The following is a 22,473-nucleotide window of genomic DNA, read 5'->3' on the forward strand; positions in this document are numbered from 1 at the left end:
CTCGAACCTGTAAATCTACAATCCGTCCATCCAGACGTTTCAAGACTCGTTCTGTGTGGGTTGCAATAGTTAGTTTGAAATAATACTGGATGGAGTATTATTTATGTACTTTTTTCCATTGTGTAACGTTCTTTTTTATTTTTTACTGACTTTTTTCAACTTTTCTAAGAAAAGATCTGTTTCTAAAGATCATATTATAAAAAATAGTACAGTATATCTTTTTTAAATTATTGCTATACTTTCTATTTTTTGATCAATATTGTTTATAAGGAACATTTTAACAATAAATAATGTTTCATGTTATATAATTTCTTTTGTAGATTTATAGAATAACTATGATTGGAAAGAATGAAGAAAGGAAATAAAGATTCAAGAGAAGATGCATTTCTAGAACTCCTTTTAGTAGAATTAATATAGGTAAGAGATTCTTAGTAATAAATAGTATTTTTATTAGTATTTATAATTATATGATTTCCCTCTTAGAAAGAGTAAAACTGCTGTAATGATTGAAATGGATGGAAGAAGATAATGTAGATGTAAGAGAAGATCTATTTCTGTATAGGCCTACTTTTACAGGGATTACTTCCTGAATGTATGAATCAACCCCAATGACCTTTACTTTATTCACATACCGGTAAATCTACTGTAGTCATTCATAAGTCTCGAACTTGACCTCACATGACGGTCGTTAGTGATAACGTGTAGCAAGTGCGTCGCTTTGATTAGACGAGCGTGCGTAACACGAGTGAACATGCTCTCATCGGTGATTAAGTGGCAACTTGATAACACGCGTTCCTTTCGATCGAACGCACGCGATCATATTTAAAGACGCGCAGCTTGTGTTTGCATAATTATGATCGTCTGACATGCATCACAATTTAAATACATACGTAGATGAATGTGTTTCTTACTTTTCTTTTATTCCATTAATTATATCTATTTCTCCCTTTTTCCTATTTTTCTTCTTCTTTCTTTTTCAAATCTGTTTTATAACTAATTATGAAGTTAAATTATTACTAGAAAACTGATATGTATGTTACAGATAGCTGTTAATTTATTTAATGGGTATTGAGTAGAATAAAATTTAATAAAAATATGTTAAATGAGATTATCATTTCTATACGAATTGTTTAATAAGTCTTTTTCACAGGTAATTATCCGAACATATTGGCGATGTCTCTATCGATAAGTTCAAGGATATACTGTACATAAATTGATAACAGAGAATTAGGTAAACGAGGTGAAACCTGTTCAGAGAATCAGTGAAATGGAACACGAACACGTGGCCTAAAATAAATAGCTACGGTGTTTACGCCAAATCTCTAAATCCTTTGATGTTCCATCTCCTGTTTCTTCGTTCAAATTAAAAGCAAAGAAGATAAAATATATAAAAATATACAAAGTTTTTAATATCGATAAAAAAACTTAACGAAAGAAGGTATTAAAAGATGGTATAGTGTGAGAATAAGTAACGGTAAAAGTATCAGTCGTTCAGTTTCGATTCTCCAATTACCTCGATCGGTATATTGTTCCATCAAATTGTGGGCGGAAACAGATCCGTGAGAAATCAAAGGCTTCTCTTGAAAGCTTCATTTTCTGAAAGCTGTCTATAAATACTTGCCGGTTTCGAGGAACAATTTCAGTTTACTACCGTATGAGTTTTCACAACCTTATTATTATTATTACCCACCCAAATACGTAATACTATCTTCATTTTAAGAAAACAATTCTATACAAAAAAAGATAAATGAAATATTATACAATACTATCAGGTGACTGTCTTCAAGATAAGAGTGTAAAAGGAAAACAAAACGTCGAAGCTGTATTGAAATATTGTCGAATACTGAAATCGTATCCCATTGATTGTTCGGAATTAATCCTGTTTACTTGTCATTTTTACAGTCACTTAACTATTCAAGCATTTACGGATAATTTTGAAAATAAACAAATGGTCGATCAACAATTCATTTTTTCTCAAGATGAAACTCTACCTCTGTTTGCTGAAAAGAACGTATCACTAAGATTGATCTTCATTTAAGGCTTTCGCGATGTTGTCGAAGGTATTTTTGGATGTCACTGAACAGATCACTTTACTTGTCATTAGACTCACTGAACAGATCACTTTACCTATCGTTGGAATTCTTAGAATTATTCTATGATTTTTGTTAGATATTTTTATCTCTTTTATTGGTAAGTTGATTTTCTTTTTCAATTTGAAATTTTCAATTTGAAATTTTCAATTCAATTTGAAGAATTAGGAATTTCTGTGTTAAAATCTATTCAGTTTATTAATTTCTTGGATTTTTATGAATCTCCTTTTGCTTCGCAACTTGGTTGTTTTAAAACTGATTTGAAACATTGTTTAGAATCTTGTTTCTTTTACGAACCATTGTTGATTTAGTTTTTTATTTCTAGATGAAACTTCTTCAACTTTTCTCCCCAAGATGCACTCAATTCCTCATTTAAAATTTCTTCAATTTCTGGTCTATCCAGGGTTCTTCCACGCCTCTCTCGAGTCGTTCCATTTTCTTTCTGAAACTTGTTCTATTTTCTCTCCAGAACTCCTCCCAATTTTCTGTTTCCCAAAGCAAGTCGAACGTTCCTCTACAAACTTTCTTCTTTCAAACTTCTCAAATTCCCTTCAATCAATTTTTCCCACGTTGTATCTATTCGCAACTTTTTATTTCAAAATTAATATTTTTGAGTTTCTCTCTTTATACTTGTCAAACGAGTACTTTATTTTCCTTTACTCCAAAATTCTATATTTTTCTGTTCTTCTTCTTCCGACGCCATTTACAGCATACTTATATTCTTTATATCCTTTTCTCGTCTCCATTTTCCTTTCAGTTCACTTGTCTCCTCTTCATTCCTAAACTATCGTTGTGTTTCTATTTTTTTCTGTTCTTCTTACAAATCACTGTTTTACTCTTTTATTAAACAGTGCAACTTTCAATTTTTTCTTCCGCTGCATATTCTTTTCTTAAGTCACTATTCTTCTTTTATCTTCTTCCAAATTACAAATTCTATTCTTTAGTTAGTTTATTTTCTCTTGTCTTCTATATTCTTCCTCTTCCCTGTTATTCATCTTGCTATGTACCTTCCTTCCACCATTCATCTTCTTACCAAGAGTATGAAATCTTCATTTACTTGATCTGCTATTGTGAGCTCGACGTGAAGAGTTCCAAAATGAAATGAGGCGAGACTCGAAGAACGCGGCCGCGCGTTCTCAAAATACTCGAAAACGAGCGGTATCTCGCCGCGACGGCGGCCAGGTGGAGCGGAACTAAGCGGCGGCGTGTGCCTCTGATGGATCGCTAGCCGAGCGATAGCGTCAGCGGAGGAGCAAAAGCTTCGCGACGCCGCGGCTCGCTGGATTTTTCCTCCGGTTTATTTATAAACGCATTAATATTCTCGCTTTCGTGCAGCTCAATAGCATTTCCGCGTTCGTCTTTTACAGATGCGTGAAGAAAGTCTGAGCTCGTCTCTTCTTTTATCTTTTATATTATTTGACATCAATTGAAGCGTTGATGACTGGTGATTTCTTGGCTGTTGCATTCTCGCAAAACATTATTTAGAACGTCTCTGTGGCGTAGTTTCTTTTACTTTGCTTGTTTGCTAGCATTTTTAAGTTTTGTATTTAAATTGTTCTTTCTCAGATCTTTTTATCAGACAAGAGAATTTTTTATTTTTTTAGGAATAAGGTTCAGTGTTGTATGGAATTATTTAAACTATTTAATATAGATTTGGAATTTAATATAGATTTGTCTTCATAGTTTTTTCCTACTTTTCAATATTTTTCTTCTAATCTTCTTGCTGGTCTCATAAGAAAATTCTTTGATTAGTTTTATGGATGAGGTTCAATGTTGTAAGGAATTACTTGGCGTACTTAATGTGGATTTGGAGTTGTGTTCCCTTTCCTGAGCTTATTTTTAGCAAGGAATACTTTTTTGTATTAAACATTTTATATTATAATATTTATCTACAGCATAAAGTATTTTTGGAAAGGTGGCATTTTCATTTATTTTGATATTTCATTTTTATCTGCTCAGAGTTCTGTTTTTAATATAGAAGTACTTTTGAGTAGCTCAAGTGTGAAGTTGGAATTTTCTTCTTATGTTGACTTTAATCTTTTCTTTGGAGCAGAAATGTTTTTTTAGGGATTCAATGGAAAACTTGAATCTTTATCTCCATCTCCTCTTGGCAGATTTCCTGAAGTATTTTGGGTTAGCGCAAAGTTTAAATTTTCTTATAATATTGCTCCTAATTTTATTTTTTAAACAAAGATCTCCAAAAAAAATTCTTGGAAATATTTAATATAAAATTTGAAACTTCTTCTTCTTTATTTACTCCTTGAATAAAGAAATAGAAACTTTTTTAATATCTTCAGCATAAAGTACAAATTTTCTTCTCGTATTATCTTCTTCCTAGAACTATGTACGTCTTCTAATTTCCCTCTGTCAAGCTCATTCAGCTTTCCGTCCCACGCTTCGTCTACACACGTGCACCTCTGTTACATTCCTTAATTAGCTTCTAGCGTTACAAAGAAACTCAATCAATGCCTTGTTACGTCGAGTTTCTTCTCACTTCCAATTATGATGTACTTCCATCGCCATTATAATATTATTCATTACGCGTATATTTCACACTATTCATATATATTAATCAGAATTAATTATTGTCATACTCTTTCTCCGTTGCTTCAGAGAAATTCTTGCTTTGTACCTACAAAGTCAATCTTTCAATGTACATGATTCACAACAGTTACCAAACAAAAGAATTCCAACTCTACTTCAATCTCCACAACCACAAACACTAATCTGAGAATCTTTTCCATCACACTTTGCCTCTTCAAACAACAATTCTTGAGAACTGACCCCATCTTCTTTACTAAAAGTCCAATCAATTCAAGTATCAAGATATACAAATTTACAGAAATAGTCTTCTATTCAAAGATCAAAAGTATGGTCTCTTCAAACTCATCCAAGGTTCACCAAATATAAACATTACATTTCTGCAATCTTCCTCAAGGATTTTCATACTTGTTACGCTCAAGTAACTATATACAATTCCCACTTTATTTTCCCCTATTTAACTACTTTGTTTTTGAAATTTGTTATATTACGTGGCCAGATTTCTATTATTATTTGTAAGTTGCTTTGTTTCCCCTGTTACTTACTCTTCAACAATCACACATAATTCCGCTTCATTGATTTCCTTCATTCATCCTCTTCTCTCTATCTTCAATCATTTTCGCTTACATAAGACAAATCTTGTTGTTCTCTCGAAGTTCTTTTGTTCCCCAGTTACTCACTCCTCAATATCCGTACACAGTTCCAGCTCATCGATTTTCTTCAATCATCCTCTTCTCTTTATCTTCATCTTCTTCAACCACTTTGACTCGCAATTTCATTAATATCAGTCAGATTCTTGTTACTTGCTCTTCAATGATCCTACATAATTCTTTTCTATCAGCTTTTTCTTCAGCTCCTTTAACAACCACTTTGATACAATTTTATTATACTTTATGGTCGGATTCTTGTTACTCTTTATAACTTCTCTTGTTTTCTTATTACTTTTCAATGACCGTACACAATTCCTATTCATTCACTTTCTTCAATTATTCTCTTCTCTTTCTCTTTTTCAAACCACTTTAACTCACAGTCTTATCACATTTCATAACCAAATTCTTATTACTCTCCCTATGTTCTTGAGTTTTCTCCAGTCTTTTTTAAACACTTTATCGCAATTTTCATTATTAGTCAACTTCTTGTTACTTACTTCAAGTTCTTTTTTCTATTGTTTTCTTCTCAATTCCTCGTCTTTACAGTCCTTTCTTCTGACTTTCTTCACAGCTGACCAAGGTCTGTACGTTTTCTTCGACGACCAAGCCGCTCTCTGCTTCTCTTCCTACTACTACTCCTCCTTTTCTGCTCTTTTGAGAGCTGAAATGAGAAGGAGAGAGAAAGAGAGAGAGAGAGAGAGAGAGAGAGAGAGAGAAAGAGAGGGAAAGAGAACAGGCAAGAGAGAGCTTAAAGTGCTACGGCACAAACGAGCTTTCAGAACGCGGAAAGCAACGTTTGAAATTCGCCCGTTTGCATTCCCGTTTCGAGCATCCTTCAGTCGAAGCAGTAATTCGGTTGAGCGATTCTACTCGGTCTTTTCTTTCTCATGCTCTTCTCTCTTCGTTTTATGTTACAATGATAACGAAACACGTTACACACGTTTAGAAGAGTCGGTTAGAGTCCTCCAGCAAGATGCTGGGAAAAGGAATGTTGTCAAGTGATTCCGGAGATTAGCTATTATGAAGTGTTATGCACTGAATATTCGTTCTTCTTTCTTCAATTTAGAAAAAAAGTTGTATATTTTTCTTTCCTTTTACCTTCTTTTGATTCAGAAAAGAATAAGTATGCTTGGATTTATTGTTTATACTGTTTAAAGTATTACTTTATCTTATGAGTACTTCTTCAGTTATTATAGCATAAGATAAATAATGTTCTTCTTTTCATTTTCGTTCGTATAGAGTTTTTATATAAGAATTGAAGACTATTAGAAAGATAAATCATAATAAAGAATATTTTAATGATGCTATTTAGAAAATAGAAATTAGTAACTGGAAGAATTTTATTATTAGAAAGATATATATTTCTAATAAGAATATTTTTTATACTTTCTTCCCCTTCTTACTGTTGTCTACACGTATGACTATTTTAATGGAACTCTGAGGACCATTTTACTTATAAGACATCTTACATGGAATATACGAAAGAAAACAGAATGATTGGCTATTGTACCAGTCGAAATATAAAAAGTTCCCTCAACAAAGTAAAGCATAAGTATACAGAGCCTAATTCATTCGTGGAATTGTTTATTTCTAGTCGCGAAAACAGGTCTTAAACGAGAGCTTACCAGCGATTCAAATCACTTTTCTGAACCTCCCTCCCGTTCACGTTTATTTCCTGGACTATCGTCTATTTGTCAATCACCGTTCAGTGGAATTTTACAACGAGCTTTGAACTTTAACCAACTGCTAAACATGTTCAGACCTCGCTACATTGAAGTTTATTTAACGAATTTACCCTATACATAACCACCATTGAAATTGAAAAACTTTGAATTTCAATAAAAAATGATAAAATATTATCTCCTTTCATCATACTATGTGTGCTCCTAATTTTGTTGTATTTTACATAAATATTAATTTTGTTATATTTTCACCTATAACTTTGTCCCAGTTATTTATTCTCTCATCTAATAACAAATAATCCTCCATAACTGATGAATATTTATGTATATATATATATCTCGTACTTCCAGTAACAAAAGACGAACGATATACAAAAGTTTATCGAAGAACGAGAATCGAGGAAACTCCACGCGAGAAAATTTGAAAATCGTGTTTACCGTGAAAGTTCTCGAAGACGGACGAAAAGTGACAGAAGCTCTTCCACTCGTGAGTTTAATGACGTGAAACTTTAAATATTAGCTCATGGTACATAAATATTTCTAGCTGCATAACTTGTTCTATTTCCAGTTTGTAATTTTTAAAATTTATGATACATTTGAAATCTCAACATCTACTGAAGAAAAAAAGAAGTGGAAGGAAAGGAAAGAAAAATAGAAATTCAGCTACGTTGAAGATCTGTTTCTCTTTTTGTAGTGACTCTTTTTGTGAGAACATTTAATTGAAATTTTTACCTCCATTCTCTTTCTTTCTTTTTCTTGTCATTAATTCTTCCACAATTGTTGTTTATATAACAAAAGCTATTGATTTACCAATTATACTCTCGGTATTCAGATGTCACATCTTTAATTAATCACAATAATTTTTCTAGATTTACCATTATATCTGATGCACCAGTTTTAAAATAAATAACTTTTTGAATAATTAAATACGTAGTTCCATAAAATTTAACATTCACAAACTCCAGCCATTTACTGCGTATTAATCCAACAATTTACACACACATGAAAAGAGACAACAATTTTATTATTAGTATTCCACCATAGATGTTTGAAACAATAACAGTTAAATAATAAAGTCATAACAGATATCGTTTCATCTAAAATTTAAATTAGTTTTTGTCAAAACTAAAAACAAAGTGCAGTAGTACAAATATAATTTTTTATATAAAATATTCAAATGATCTCCTGCCAACAGATTGAAATAATATGTCAGTACAGTCGTATGGATTTAATAAGAATGTAGAGAAAAATGTGGTTCCATTTTACTGGCACGAGTCTTCAGAAATAATAACGCTCTGTGTAGTTGATTTAAAATGCGCGCCACTCGGTATTCAAAATATTTTCAGACGATAATTTACGCGCGAACGCTGGGATCGATGTATCGTGCGAGAGATTCGTTGCCGTGAGAGAAATATTTTTAAAACGGCTTATTACCGGTGGGCTCCTGTAAACCAACGCTGTATAAGTTAAAATTAACACCTTGACAACGTGTATGACGCACATAGTGCGTCTGTTGTACTAACGATACGATATACATACCAGTTGTCGAAGTTCAAACAGTTCTCGCATATTGCCTCGAAACAGTATAAAGTATCGAAAAAATTACAGAATCTGAACAGATGTTTATCTAAAACATTATTTATGAACTATGTTTCAAGATAAACAATTGTACTTTTTATAACTATCAGATATCCATAACTTTGTCCATTATGAAGTGTGATCTTTCATTTCCAAGAGAAGAAATTGTGTTCCAATGTATATGATTGTAGTTTTCTATTGTATCAGTCTGTGAACTTTTATAATATCTTATCCTCTTGGCTTATTTAATTAAATAATAAATACTCACAATTTTTTATAAGGTAAGAATTTGTATTATCATGAAGAATGAGAATTGTTCAAAACCTGAGCCCCTTTGCACAATTAAGCTCATATTATTAGTCAAACTTTGTTAATAATAAATTGCTAATCACTAGTGTTAATAAATTCTTTAATATATATTACACTAACACATATCATGCTTCATAATGAAACAAAAGAAATTTCTAGAAATAAATTTTACCAATTATAAGCTATGTATTTATCTATTTGATTTTAGATTGCAAAATTGTGGGAAATAGCTACATAACCTATAATTTATAACTAGACAATTCTAAACTAATAACAGTAGTCAAATAAAGATTGAATATATACTTTCTGCACAGATAATACAGGAAGTTATTGGTTTCAGACGATTCTTTGTTTTATGTAATTTTCTCTTGCTCGAATAAAACGTTTGACTGTTTTCCATAAAGAGATCGATAAAAGTTGAGCGTCACAGTTCGTTGACCAACACAGATAGAGATAGAGATAGAGATAGAGATAGAAATAGCGATAAAAATAGGGATAGAGATAGAGATAGATAGATAGATAGATAGATAGATAGATAGAGAGATAGAAAGAGAGATAGAGAAAGAAAGAGGGAGGGAGGAGGAGAAAGAGAGAGAGAGTCTAATTTCAACTACTCTGCCTCGAAATCAAACCTCTTCTTGTTTCCCCCTTGAGCGTGTACTTAAACAACTTTACCTTGATCTTCAAGTAATTTTCAATGATCTCTGATTATAACTTGTTGGACATGTCCTGGTACACTTTTTCAAAAACAATGCGAGGAAAGTTCGGATAATGTCGCAATCTTCTTTATCTGCCAATCTTTTGAATAGGTCGGAAGAAAGCAACACAGAAAATGACAGAATTGATCTGTTAATACTCAGATATACGATACTGTTCTTAAACATGAAAGCAAACGTCGCAAGTTTGAATTGTTCAACATTGAGTCAATTGTTCAAATATCCTTCTACTAACTATTTCAAAGTTTTACTTTAGATCACTTTGAACGTGTTTTTATTATTATTTTTTGCATAATTTTCTTTTATTCTAATATTTAATTTCTTTTCCACTTCTTTTCCTTACTCCTTTGCTTCCTTTTTATAAGTCTGTATATCATAAGTATATTGTGTTCTTTTTCCATTATTACTCTGAATAATTATTTTTATTGGTATATGACGACTAAAATAAAATAAAACACTTTACAAAATATAACGGATCCTAGCCTCTAATTTCAGTTCCAGTAAGTCTCCATGATTCTCATGTTGAACTCAAATACATGTTTTATTATTTTTATTCTAAAAATAGAAAAAGAAACTAAAAATAAAACAACGTATATGAATTATACCCAAATTAAAGTCACTAGATAAGTTTAATCAAATAAAAATCAGCAACTCTCTTACTCACGAAGTCAACAAAATTTATTACTATATTATTATCATTCAAAATAATGTAAACTAATGTAAACTTCTCTAGCGGTTATTTAAATTTATTTATAATTATCTGATCATACTAACATACGTCAACATCATTGGCTGACGTTAGTGTCATCAGCAAAAACATACATAAACAATTCAAACTTAAAAAAGTTCTAAATGCAATAATTATTAAACAATCAAACAACATATAAAAATCATACGTAACAGAAACAGCAGATGACGACGATGCAATAGAGACTATCGCGTGTAATCTTCCAGTCTAATGATATTATGCGAGATTCTTGCAGCGGTCCACGTTAAGCTAACGTAAAATTATACGAGACAGAACCAACATTTATTATAATACACCGGTAATACCTATCATAGTCATAATGAACGAGCCAGTGTGGATAGAGCATTACACCAGGGATTTTATCGTCACACGATCTCCCGAAGCCGGCGCCCATGATCTCGACCGAGAGAAGTGGAAGGTGCATTCTGCTCCCTTGGCAGCGATGCAACTTTGTCCCCTCCGCTTCTCTACTCCTCTCTTTGACCGAACGACAACGATGGTTCTAACAAGCCTCGAGAGTCTGCCGTTCAACATCGAGAAATTTCAGAAACCTGATATAATAATTTGGTGGAATGATTTTGAAAGTAAATTGCAAAAATTAAATATTAGATTATTAAGATAATTTTGTAATCCTGGAATACTTTTTGAGAAAGCTTCGGAGGAATTGTGTACAATAATTGAGCTATTGTGAATTTGGACAATCCTATAGATTGTTATTAGTTTTTAGTTTTAAATTATTATTAATTTAGATGGTAATTATATAGATATCTGCAATTTTCGAAAATTACAATTTTGTAGAAAAGGATTCTGTTGCATAATGAAAGTAAATTACTAAGAATCTTATGAAAATTTGTAGCATTTGCTTCTGGAATTTGTAAGATTAAAAAATGAACTCTGCAAGATTCAAGTACTGAAATTAAAAGTTAATTAACTCTACTTAATTTACATTTAATTTCAATTTAAAAGAATGCGATTTTACTACGGCGGAACATTGAATCTTAAAGTAACCAATAATTTCTCAAATTAAAAACTTTCTAGAAGAAATTCTAAAGTATCTATCATCTGAAGAAAATTACGAGTATTAACGATCAGAAATATTCAGAAGTTTATGAACCAGTAATGAGATGTTTAGTAGATCTTGAAAGATAAACTTTGCAAAAAAGTCCTACAAACACAGAAGATAGAGTAGAAATCCAGGAAGTCTTACAAACATAAAAATCTATCGCTATGTTAAGAGCATTACAACAACATTTTAAAATTTCCTAGTCATACAAGCACTCACACATGATCTACGTGCATCTCTGATATTTTAATTATATTCCACACTTCAAACTCTAATCCTCCAAAAAAATTCTTTAAGAACTATTCAACTTTTTTATCTTTTTACAGGATGCAAGATTTGCAATTTTTTCAAGGCATTATAAAGACCAATTCACATCAAAACATCAAGAAATAAACCAACATCTTTTATCCATCTAAATTACCCTGAAGACTCACCAGAAAAAGCTTAAATGACTATAGTGATTGCATGAGGAAGAGGTTCAAGTTGATTCTAGCTGTGACGAGTAGAAGAAACGTGGAATGAGGCGAAAAGAGGAACAGGAAGGCTTCAATCGAGCTGGAACAGGCAGAACAAAAAGGAGAGTGAAAGAAAAGAACGGGGAGAAAGAAAAGTCAGGGAGCAAAAGTGTACGTGTGCATGAAAGAACTCGAGAGGGATGGCTCGGTTATTTATAGGATTACAATAACGTGACTTGATAAAATGCCAGGCGACACAGTCTTGCGCCGCGGGAATAATTGTGGGTGTACGCACGTGCACCACGTAACATTATGGCTTGATGACTATGCACACCCTACAGAACAAGAATTCTACTATGTTCTGTGTAAACATTTTTAGAGACAGTTAGCTTAAGTTTAAGCAATTCTGAAAATTGTAGAGTATTTAAATTTTTTAATTTTTTAGGTGTCTAGATTTTTTAATTTTAGTTGTAGGATTTAATAAAATTTTTGAACAGATTTCAGAATCTTTAGTTTTTTAATTTTGGCATTAATGAAAATTTGGGAAAGATTCTAAGAATTTTAACTGTATAATTTTTTGTTTAAGATTAATAAATTTTGTCGCAAAGATTTTAGGAATTTTAATCTTATAATTTTGGAATTAATGAAATCTTGAATTTATTGAATTGCGTAATTTAAGAATAAAAGTATAAATTTGTAGAATATATTTAAAATTAGGAATAAGGAACTCATACAAATTGTAAATACCTTTGTACTAAGAATTTTCTAGTAGCTTGTGCCCAATTACTTTAATATCATTTTCTATATCAGTACTTGAAATTTGATGACATTACAGATATTTAAGTTAGTTCATCATAGTCACATAAAGAATATAAATAATTTGACACGCATCACTTACCTTTTTACTAGATTTGAAGACATTGCACTTAAACGTGTTACTGCTTCCATCACGGGCAATGTAACTAAAAATTTTCAAGTCGTGGCTATCATGAGAGACGTAGAATATCCTGTAACAAATATAAACAATCACTAAATCAAATCACTAAAAGAACCTGCAGATCTACAAACAAGTATTTCCAAATAGAATATATAAAAAATGATTATAAAAAGATACTACACAGTAGAAACCGGTTAATATAATTTTATAATTATAAAACGTTTGTACATAATTAGATTAAGGATTGATCAGAAGTTACGTTAATTGGTGAACTATAGCAAACTTGTTCTTGTACACAGAGTACGCAGGATGTTCCCATGAGAGAAGCGAACGATTTAGCTTACCTATATATGGGGTGGTGCATCAGGTATATTTTATTCTCGTCCATCCACTGTTGCTGCTTCTTCTGTGAAAACAAAGAACAAATAACGACTCATTAATCCCATGATTTGTAGGTTAATCTCGGACGAAAGAATTGAAGCTTAGAATAGTGTGTCTCGAATGTAATATGACACTTGATTGAGAAAGAAAAGTTAGGTTAAGAAAGTATACGTGACGCTCATAATAGACGGAGAGAAATAAAGATGTTTCTGTTTTAAATTTGGATCATCACATTGATGAAATATGTACACATGAAAACATTGTTTTTTTTTTCACGTGATGTTTCATTTTAGAACAGATTTACTCCCGCTGTATGATAATGGACAACAAAATGTAAATATAGTCAAGAGGTATACATATATTACAGACCAATGCAACAAGCCAAAAAGCATGGCGTAATAAATCAGACCCTGCTGTTTTGAGTAATTCATATGTTAACGTTAAAATATTACGATGCAATCTTCTGTTTTTAGCGGCAATTTTTATTGCTTTATTCAATATCTCTATACATATTGTATTTCGTTTATCTGTTTCAGATACAAGATGAGATTTCATTCAACTGACAAATTCTGCGAAAGAATGTTTGACACTTATTTTTTTATATTTGGTATTCAAAGCTTGTAATTTGATATTCTAAGCTCAGTACTCAGCATTTGATACTTAATTTCTACAACTTAATATCTACAATTTATTTAATTATTTAACGCTTGGTATTCATTAACCAGAACTTAATATCGCTTAGAACAGTGTATTTAACTCACAATATTTTACATTCCTTTCTTAGTATTCATATTTAATAATATTCACTATTATGTTCTCAACACGTATTTAAACTTTATCTGCTATCCTCGCAAAGTACAATGCATATTACTAAAAACTTATTATGCTTTCCCCAAGAAATCAAATCTGTGCTAGACGATCATCCATTAGAGCAGAGGTCCTCAACTTAGTGTACAAGTTCCCTGGGGGCATCCGGGAAAGTTTTTGAGGTACACTACAGCCGTTATTAATTGCTTATTACAATATTCATGATTTTATAAGATTTGTGAAATATTTATGTCATTTTAACGCGTACGTTTACGTCAACATTTAACACGTATTTCCATACTATAACTATTATAATATATAATATAATATATAACTATTTTATTTATCTACACAAGGGATACACCACTTTTCAGGGCACATGCGAACCCTAAAGAACCCGAAATGATTGAAAACCGCTGCATTCCAGAGTGGACAAATTTGAAGATATGAACGGCAGATGACACCGTCGCATATACACATACAGAAGAATAAGGAAAAAAATAAGAAGCAGAAAGGGAAAAATTAAAAACAGAGCTAATAATGCAGCTAATAATATGACGGACACGCAATAGCGAGCAACCAATCGGATAACGAGCACGAGTACAAGGGCAATTACCTTCTTCTTTCGAAGAGTGACTTTTAGTCCGTCCACCGATACCTCCAGCGTCACTTTCTTCTTTTTGATCCCTTTGGCCTTGAACTCGTACTGAGGACAGAATAAGGCTGAAATAAACGAACCAACTCTGGCCCGCGGGAGCGTCCTCGCGGTTAATTAGAGATTATGCGAACTCACGCGGATTCTTCGCATCGCCGCCACGATCTCCACTCGGCTGGTCGGTCGAGGAACCTCCATAGAGCCGATGAACTACAGACAAACGTATAAAAGAGGAGGAATTAGAGACAGGACTGGATTTCTTATTACTCGTTGCTTTCCATACCACCGGCTGGCAGATATTGACTTACCTCCACCAGTTCTGCCATGTTGATTCAAATAATGAATGTATCTAATCAAATTGTGGTTTTTAGAAAAATGACATTTGATATTTAACAACCAAGCATTGATTTCACATACGTCCAAAATGTTATATGAAAATAAAGTTATTCAATTATTCGAACAATAATTAGTTCGGATAATCAAGATCCTAATGTAAGTTGAATTGAATATATGTAATTGTTTTTTCTTATGGAATGTAGAAAATTGTAAACTGAACTATTCTATACCTGCTATAAAGATTTAAAGAATAATTTTATCTTAATTCTGAAATATAACGATTATATTATATATAACGATAGCAATTATAAATGTTTAATTCTATTTTAATTGGAAATTTCTATTATGATCGAAACAGAATAAAAAGCGGATTATTAGACATAGTAGTGAACATCTGATTTCTACCACTGTTTTGAGAACGCCAAAACAGCTCGACTTGCCGGGGGTTACCGGCTAAAGATCAAAGGCAGATAACCGGAAATAGGTTCGCTAAATGCAGTGACGCGCTTCGTCTTGGCCAGTAATTTATCGGAATAAATCGTGAAACGTTCAGTTGTAGCTTGGTTATTGATGTACGATGGAACACCAAAAGATTAATAAAAATTAATAGATCAAAAAGAAGAAAATAAATATTTTCTTTGATTTTTCATCGACTCTAACGAGATCAAAGAACAGGTTCCTTCGTTATGAAATAAGTAAACAGTTCTGGAGGTTTCAAAATGAAAATGAAAGAGGAGAGTTATTTGAATTACATAACAACTACACCATAGAACCACTTCACGTAGTATTTAGTAGTAGTATTTAGTAGTAGTAATAAAAACTATCCTGGAAATCTTAGTATTTGCACATACAAAAAAATAATGCTTTTTTTCCATATTAAACGACAGATATAATAATTCCTCAAGATAAACATAATTTTCAATTTTTTAACTTTTCAATCCCGTATATTTTAAAAATATAATTGTGTTTTACAGGGTATTTCAAAATCGGTACAAGGTTGATACAACTCTCAGTATAACTTGTTTTCTTTGATATCCTATAACTTTTCTGTTTTTTACAATTTCTGAGATTTTTATATCTATTTAAACCGTATACCCTATATAGAATGCATAGATCGTTCACGAGGATGCGCTGAACGCGACCAAGCGGCCGTATTTAGAATTTCCCCATTGAAACGATGACCTGGCCACGTGTTCTTAATGCACACGTGGTCATCCCCACACACGCCACAAGAAACGATCGAATTTCTCGAATTCGCGATTGATCGCGAGCGCAACGCGGTGAATCGGCCATTCTTCGCAGTATTTTAAATATTTTAACAGCTGCGCTGCGCCGGCAAGCAATTCTTCGTAAGTGGTGTTTCTACTCCGTAGGTGACAAGGCTAGTATAGATCTACATATAGAAAGTATTATGAGAAATCCAAATCGTAAGAAATGAATTAGGCACTATGAAAACTTGTGCAGCGGAAATAATTAAATTAAGGAAGAATTTAATTGAAAAAGAATTTAATTAATAAAAATTAATAATAATAAGAATTTGTAAGTTGATTAATAGATTTTTTACAGTTGAATTATTCTATTAAATTATATTTCTAAATTATTATTGTTATTCGATAGAGGTTATTCTTTTGATTATTTGGAATTCGCTAGAACCTAAATACATACATACAGCGGATAGAAAGTAATCTAGAAGTTCAGTATCCTTTAATATAGAAAACATTTAATATAAGAAAACATTATTGATCTGCATAGCCTAAGTTTTATGCATAAATAATAAAAATTAATAATCTGAATCGAACATTATATACTGTTAAAAAATTCAGAAAATGTTCGAGAAGAGGGTAGAAAATGCATTCCATATTAAAGTGAAAAACACATAGGGGTGGAGATAAGGTATAATGTATCTATGATCGAGCCGTGACCAAGTTTCCCGGATATTCATATCGCATGAAAGAAACGCAACGCGAACGTCTTTGCCAAGAGGATCAACCGTGTCTAAAATTATTGTGACTTTACTAGGGCGAAAAATTTCTCCGGAAAAGTGGGACGCACTCAGCGAAATGTATTTTGATTTTCGTCTTCTAAATCCTTGTTAACAATACACTAAACTATAGTCACAGTGAAGTATATTATAATACCAAGGAAAAAATAAAATATGTAGTAAAGTAAAAAAATTCGTATAAAAATTAAATTATAATAAAGAAATGTTGCATATATAATAATTATAATAAAAGAAATTTTTGACTGAGATTTTTTCAAAGAATTGATTTATTGAATTATTAACTTTGCTGAATGCACTGTGCAAGATTGAATTTAAATGCTTAGAGATCCGAAAACGGCTTTGAAGGATATTATATTTCTTATCGTTCAAAATTCGAAGTAAATCGTATACATATATCCAAAAAAATCTGGACTTAGGAAACCGAAGATTAATTCGCTAGGAAGTAAACTCTAGTAAATCCAACGAGAAGACAGCGTTAGTAAAATCGGGCTCGTTTGACCTACATTGAAACCGTACGAGAAAAAGAAAAAAGATGTATTAAAAGGGACAATGAAAAATTTAATAAGAAAAAAAAAAAAAAATAAACGTAAAAGATCTGACTCAGTACAAAATTGAATTTTTATAAAATACATCATTGTTTGGTGAAATACAGTTACAGAAACAAAATTTGAAAAGGAATCGAGGAAATTGAATTGTAAAAAGATATTCAGAAAATACAACCATTAGTCAGAATAAAACAAAAATTTAGAAAAAAGAAAAAAGATAATACACACTAAAAAATTGATAGATTCTAAAAGGGATTTCATTCAAAATATTGTGAAGCCACTTCCGTCAGTTTCAAATGAAAGAACGCATCCTGAGAGAGAAGAAAAGAAAACAAACAATAAAAAAATATTTGCATGAGTTCAAAAATTAAAAGAAACAAACGGAAAGGAGCAATAAAAAGAACTTATATTCCAGTTCTGCATAAGTGAAAATAAATATTAGAACCAAAAATCCTAATTCAGATCCAATCCCACGAAAATGGAGAAAGAAAAATTATTACCTTATCCCTTATAATATGTTACCATGCAATTGCTTATAAAAAAGAGAAACTACAATTGCTTTCTCACCTTAATTTGCAATAAATACAATACGACAAATAATACAATAAATAAAAGTATTATAGTGACACATACAATATAGACTATGAATTTTTATGCATTTATAGGAATGTAGAATAGCAAAATTACACAAAATGTACATAATATGAAAAAATATATAAATCCTTTCCGTAATATGTATTTGGTATTAGATCATCCCATAAGTTCGTGCCGACCTTTGTGTATACATTTCATATTTTAAAGAAAAACAAGAGAACTTTTATCGAGACGGAATAATGAAAAATGGAAAGAAGTTGTACAACGAGAGGGGGATTACATTTTTTCATGAAACTGAAAGGTGTGTAAACAATCTTAACATATATAACCGCTCGAAAAACGGCACAAACTTATGGGATGACCTAATAGATAAATTTTGTGTGGACGTTCTACCGTCTTAATTACATTCTCGAAAATGCGAATTTGCATAAGGGAAATAAGACTTGAAAATATAATGTACATGAAAAAATATATATGCATGTGACTTGCAAGTCACATGACATTTAGCAGAGGGTTGGTGGGCCTGCTCTAGGGGACCACGTCGACGCTGGAACACAGCGCGGAAAGCCAAACGTCACTGAGAGAGAAACTGCTGAAGAACAACGCGAATAGCTTCGGTGCGACGTTCCCTCGCAAAGTGACCGCTTTACGGTGCCGCTTTACGAGCTTACGAACGCGAAAGCTTTAACCTTTCTGAGAAACGAACGCGCAGCGCTCGAATAAACACGTGCACAATGACGTCACGGTCCTGTTTCTCCCCACTTGTATACCACAACCAAAAATATTCGCTCTGTCGCGTTGTTGTCGCGATTGTTGCAGTCAGTAGATAGCTATCGATTAAACACCTAAGTTTCTTCACTTTTTCTTACACTTGCCGATGATTTATAGAGGTTATAGGTTGTTTCATAACCATGTACTGTTCGAAGAAGTGAATGAATATTGATTTTTTAGTCCTATCACCTGTCGCTAAGAGTACTATGGGACTTAATTGTACATAATTGTTTCTTTATATGAATCGTTACTACAGTTGTTACCTGCATTTGATCAATGTCATTTTTCGTGCTGCGAGCGGGAGTGAAGTCACGTGACTTGTGAGGGATACATTGAAATGAAGCGCAGGCGTATTGGGACCGATTTGTGTGTTAAGAGAATGTAGTAGTATATAATCTACATATACCATGTGTATAAACCCAAATGGGCCTTGATATATATTGATTAATAAAATAAGTATTTTCTTCTATGTTTGAATTAATTATTTTAAAATATAATATAAAATTATATATAAAAATATTTAATATAATAATAAATATGTTTTAGAATGATATTTATATTTAAAACACTACACTTATAAGCAAATATATAATATATATAAAGCCTCTATTATACTATGCGTATCTCAATTTTTATTTCAGCAATATAAATCTTTTAAAAGAAAAATCTATTAACAAATTTGTAATGGTTGCGCACTCTATTCTTGAGATTAATGGAAGAAACTATTAATGGAAGAAACAGTAACAATGTTTCAAAAGATAAGAAAAGAATTCAATATTAATTTACATTTAACGGATATTGAAAATCCAAGTATGTAATATACTTATTTAGATTATTTTCGAATCGTTTCAACTGTTCTATGAAAATTATAATAATAGTGGTTGTTTCAGCGACTTTGTTTTTGTAAATCACCCCGTATATTCTCAACAAACAGATTAACCGCTTCCGTAACGGCGTAACGGAATGATACACTTTTCAGTTTCTTGGAAACACTTGCGGTTTTATGCGGCCATTCGAACGGCCCGAATTGTGCAGTAAATTACAGCGTCACTCGTCAAGTATTTCGGGAAAGCGGGACCAACGTGAATGGCTTCATGGTACAATTGGAAAGCGCCAGAGAACGGAACTTCAATCACTCACATGATATAGCTACACTACTATAAACTACAAGCCCAAAAACTAAATTATATATTACAAAAAAATTGTATTAGGTTGTCCGAAAAGTGTCTTTCTTTTACAGACACGTCTTTTACAACAACGCATCTTTATACAAACATGAAACCTAATCTGTCAAACGTTGTAATCTTTATCTTGATAAAACAAAGTGGATCATACGTAATTCGATAAAATAATACAAAACGGAAAATGTTGTGCATCCATTATTTCCTTATAAAACGAAAGAAACTTTTCGGACAACCTAATAGTATCTAACAAAATTTATGAATCCATAATTTATTTAATTTTGATATACTATAAAATACGTGAATTATTCTATCAAATGTGATACAATAAAATTTCCACAATATTAAAAATAAAAAATATTGCGATCAATATTTAAAGAAGTTTTATCCTGACAACCAAACTTTATTAATCTAAAGTCAAAATTTATGAATCTATACTTTATTCAATTTTCATATGAAATACATACATTATTCTTCCAAATGTACTATGATAAAATTTACTCGATATTAAATATAAACGAATATTAGCAGTATTAACAAAAATATCCTGATAACAAAAATCATCACAATTAATAGTTTCAACCGAAATAAAAAACCAAAATATTCGCGCTGTTTGATAAAGAAACAAATAGAAGACCATACAATTTTACCGTTTCGTGTATTCTATGATCGCAGGACATAATCCAGATATCCGTTAGACAGCTGTTGTTTCCATTCTCATTTCAGCACTTTTCTTCGCCGATCATGTTTCGAAGGTTTAACGTTTGCCTCCCGCGAAATAACTGTCCCCATCCGATGTTATAGTTGTAATAATCGCTAGTGCTCAGAAGACAACGCGGCCTCCCTCCAGAAATTACGCCTTATTGACATGATAAAATTGGTTACTGTTACTACCTTTGTTACGATTTTCTCAGAACTCACTTAAAATGGAAAGATCGTTGGCGCGTGATTGGACCACGCTGTGTTCTCATTGAAAACTCGAGCTTTTACGATGTGAATAATGGAGGTACAAATTGAAATACATCCTTAATTATATCCGTAATTTAAAATCGTAGTTACAGGTATTGTAAGTAATTGAACAGTTTTAATCTTAGAAATGGTAAATTGAGAAAGGAAAGTTTTACACTGTGAGATATTCGATACAAAGGATGTCTAAAATTGTGAAAACCGATATGAATGTCCTTTAAGGTTATGTGACGTGGTACAGTAGCCTTCCCGATATAGCGAGGTCTTAAATTAAAACATCCACTAGCAATAATAATGAATATAGTGAATTCCAGGGTTACATATAATGATTTGTGATGAATGAAGGTTATGTTAAGAATTCTTATTTGATAGGATATGATAAACGTGATCTATAATCTATACGAACGAATAACTCAGGTGGCGCTAACCTAAGATTCTACGACCAAAAAGAAACCTTTCTAAAGTCAAATAACGTAAGACAGATGAGTAACTACAAAATGATGAAACTCAAGTGGTGGCATCACGATATTACGTATTCCCGAATCAGGAAACTCAAAATCGAGGGATACAATTATGTCTTTATAAAATCTTATAGTAGTAAATTTAGTCCTATCATCCTAATATTTCTTAAATCAAGATTTAGATCTGATCCAAACTACATAATCCTAGAATTTTCCAGCCTAAAGTTCCACGATACTATTCTAACACAAATCCCACAACTTCATATTCTTTGAATTTAAGGTCCTGTGATCTTAGAATTGCTCTCCTGGATATCAAATCTTTCGAACATTTACAAATTTCAATAATTCAGGAGCGGTGAAAATTATTTTTTACTTTTTAAAATTCATAAACCTCAATACATTATCATCATTCTTAACGAAACTTATAATGAAACGTTATACACGTAATATACCAGTTTCTTTAGAGTCACGTGGGGACCTGGAATTTGCCTGGGGATGCGAATACGAGTGGGAGAAGCTCAACGGCTCGCAAGTTCTCGTTTGGGCGGTGGGCAGCCGCTGGCTGTGAAAATCGAAAAGCGTTTAATGTTTGATTACCTTGGCGTGGAAGACAATTCCACGGTGGAACGCCTCCTCACTATGCAGTGGTATCCTCGTGTCGTACTCGTCATTATGCACGAGATTGTATTGCTTCTTAGAGGGCATGCTTGGCCCAGCTTCATTCGATTATGCTCGTCCAGTCTCGCTGAAACATTGTATCAAATATTATCGTTTGACACCATCGTTCCATCACTCATAAAATTTTTATTGAAAAAGATAAAGATCCTGTTAACCGTGTCATGATCATTTTTGCCTTTTCCTTCTTATTTTAGCACCCTCTTTATCTTCCTACGTTTAGAGACTAAGATTAAGTTGAGAAACATTGTTCTCTCGCGTACATATTTTTTACGACTTAAAACGTGCCTGTCCAAACGATTATAAAAAAAAATAATTTGGAGACGCTGT

At 32.1% G+C, this 22,473-nt stretch overlaps 1 protein-coding gene and 1 long non-coding RNA gene across 9 annotated transcripts in view; one reads left to right on the top strand and one right to left on the bottom strand.

The window, feature by feature from the left end:
• The window catches only part of LOC126921733 (carboxyl-terminal PDZ ligand of neuronal nitric oxide synthase protein), a 39,081-nt gene that overhangs the window by 7,118 nt on the left and 9,490 nt on the right, over window positions 1–22,473 (bottom strand). For 2 of the 6 annotated variants that reach the window (XM_050733590.1, XM_050733572.1), the window contains exon 1: window positions 1,992–4,216. Coding sequence is in view for 2 of the 6 variants with exons in the window: in XM_050733545.1 (XP_050589502.1) it covers window positions 12,731–12,839; window positions 13,114–13,175; window positions 14,574–14,663; window positions 14,751–14,822; window positions 22,066–22,173 (441 nt within the window). In the remaining 4 variants the exon portion in view is untranslated. Of the gene's footprint in view, window positions 1–1,513; window positions 4,217–12,730; window positions 12,840–13,113; window positions 13,176–14,573; window positions 14,664–14,750; window positions 14,823–20,691; window positions 21,054–22,065; window positions 22,214–22,473 lie in introns of those variants that run through there. The other 4 variants (XM_050733600.1, XM_050733580.1, XM_050733545.1 and 1 more) reach the window with 3 other exon arrangements.
• Window positions 62–14,580, top strand: LOC126921989 (uncharacterized). Of its 3 annotated transcripts, XR_007712619.1 has the most exons (6): window positions 62–206; window positions 321–417; window positions 11,704–12,003; window positions 13,687–13,757; window positions 14,048–14,139; window positions 14,332–14,580. It is a non-coding gene; the product is annotated as an uncharacterized LOC126921989 (long non-coding RNA). The 3 variants fall into 3 exon arrangements; XR_007712617.1 differs by having other exon boundaries at window positions 13,687–14,139; XR_007712618.1 differs by lacking the exons at window positions 11,704–12,003; window positions 13,687–13,757; window positions 14,048–14,139; window positions 14,332–14,580 and adding an exon at window positions 484–899.

Source organism: Bombus affinis, chromosome 1 (assembly GCF_024516045.1).
Source record: "Bombus affinis isolate iyBomAffi1 chromosome 1, iyBomAffi1.2, whole genome shotgun sequence".
Lineage (NCBI taxonomy): Eukaryota > Metazoa > Arthropoda > Insecta > Hymenoptera > Apidae > Bombus > Bombus affinis.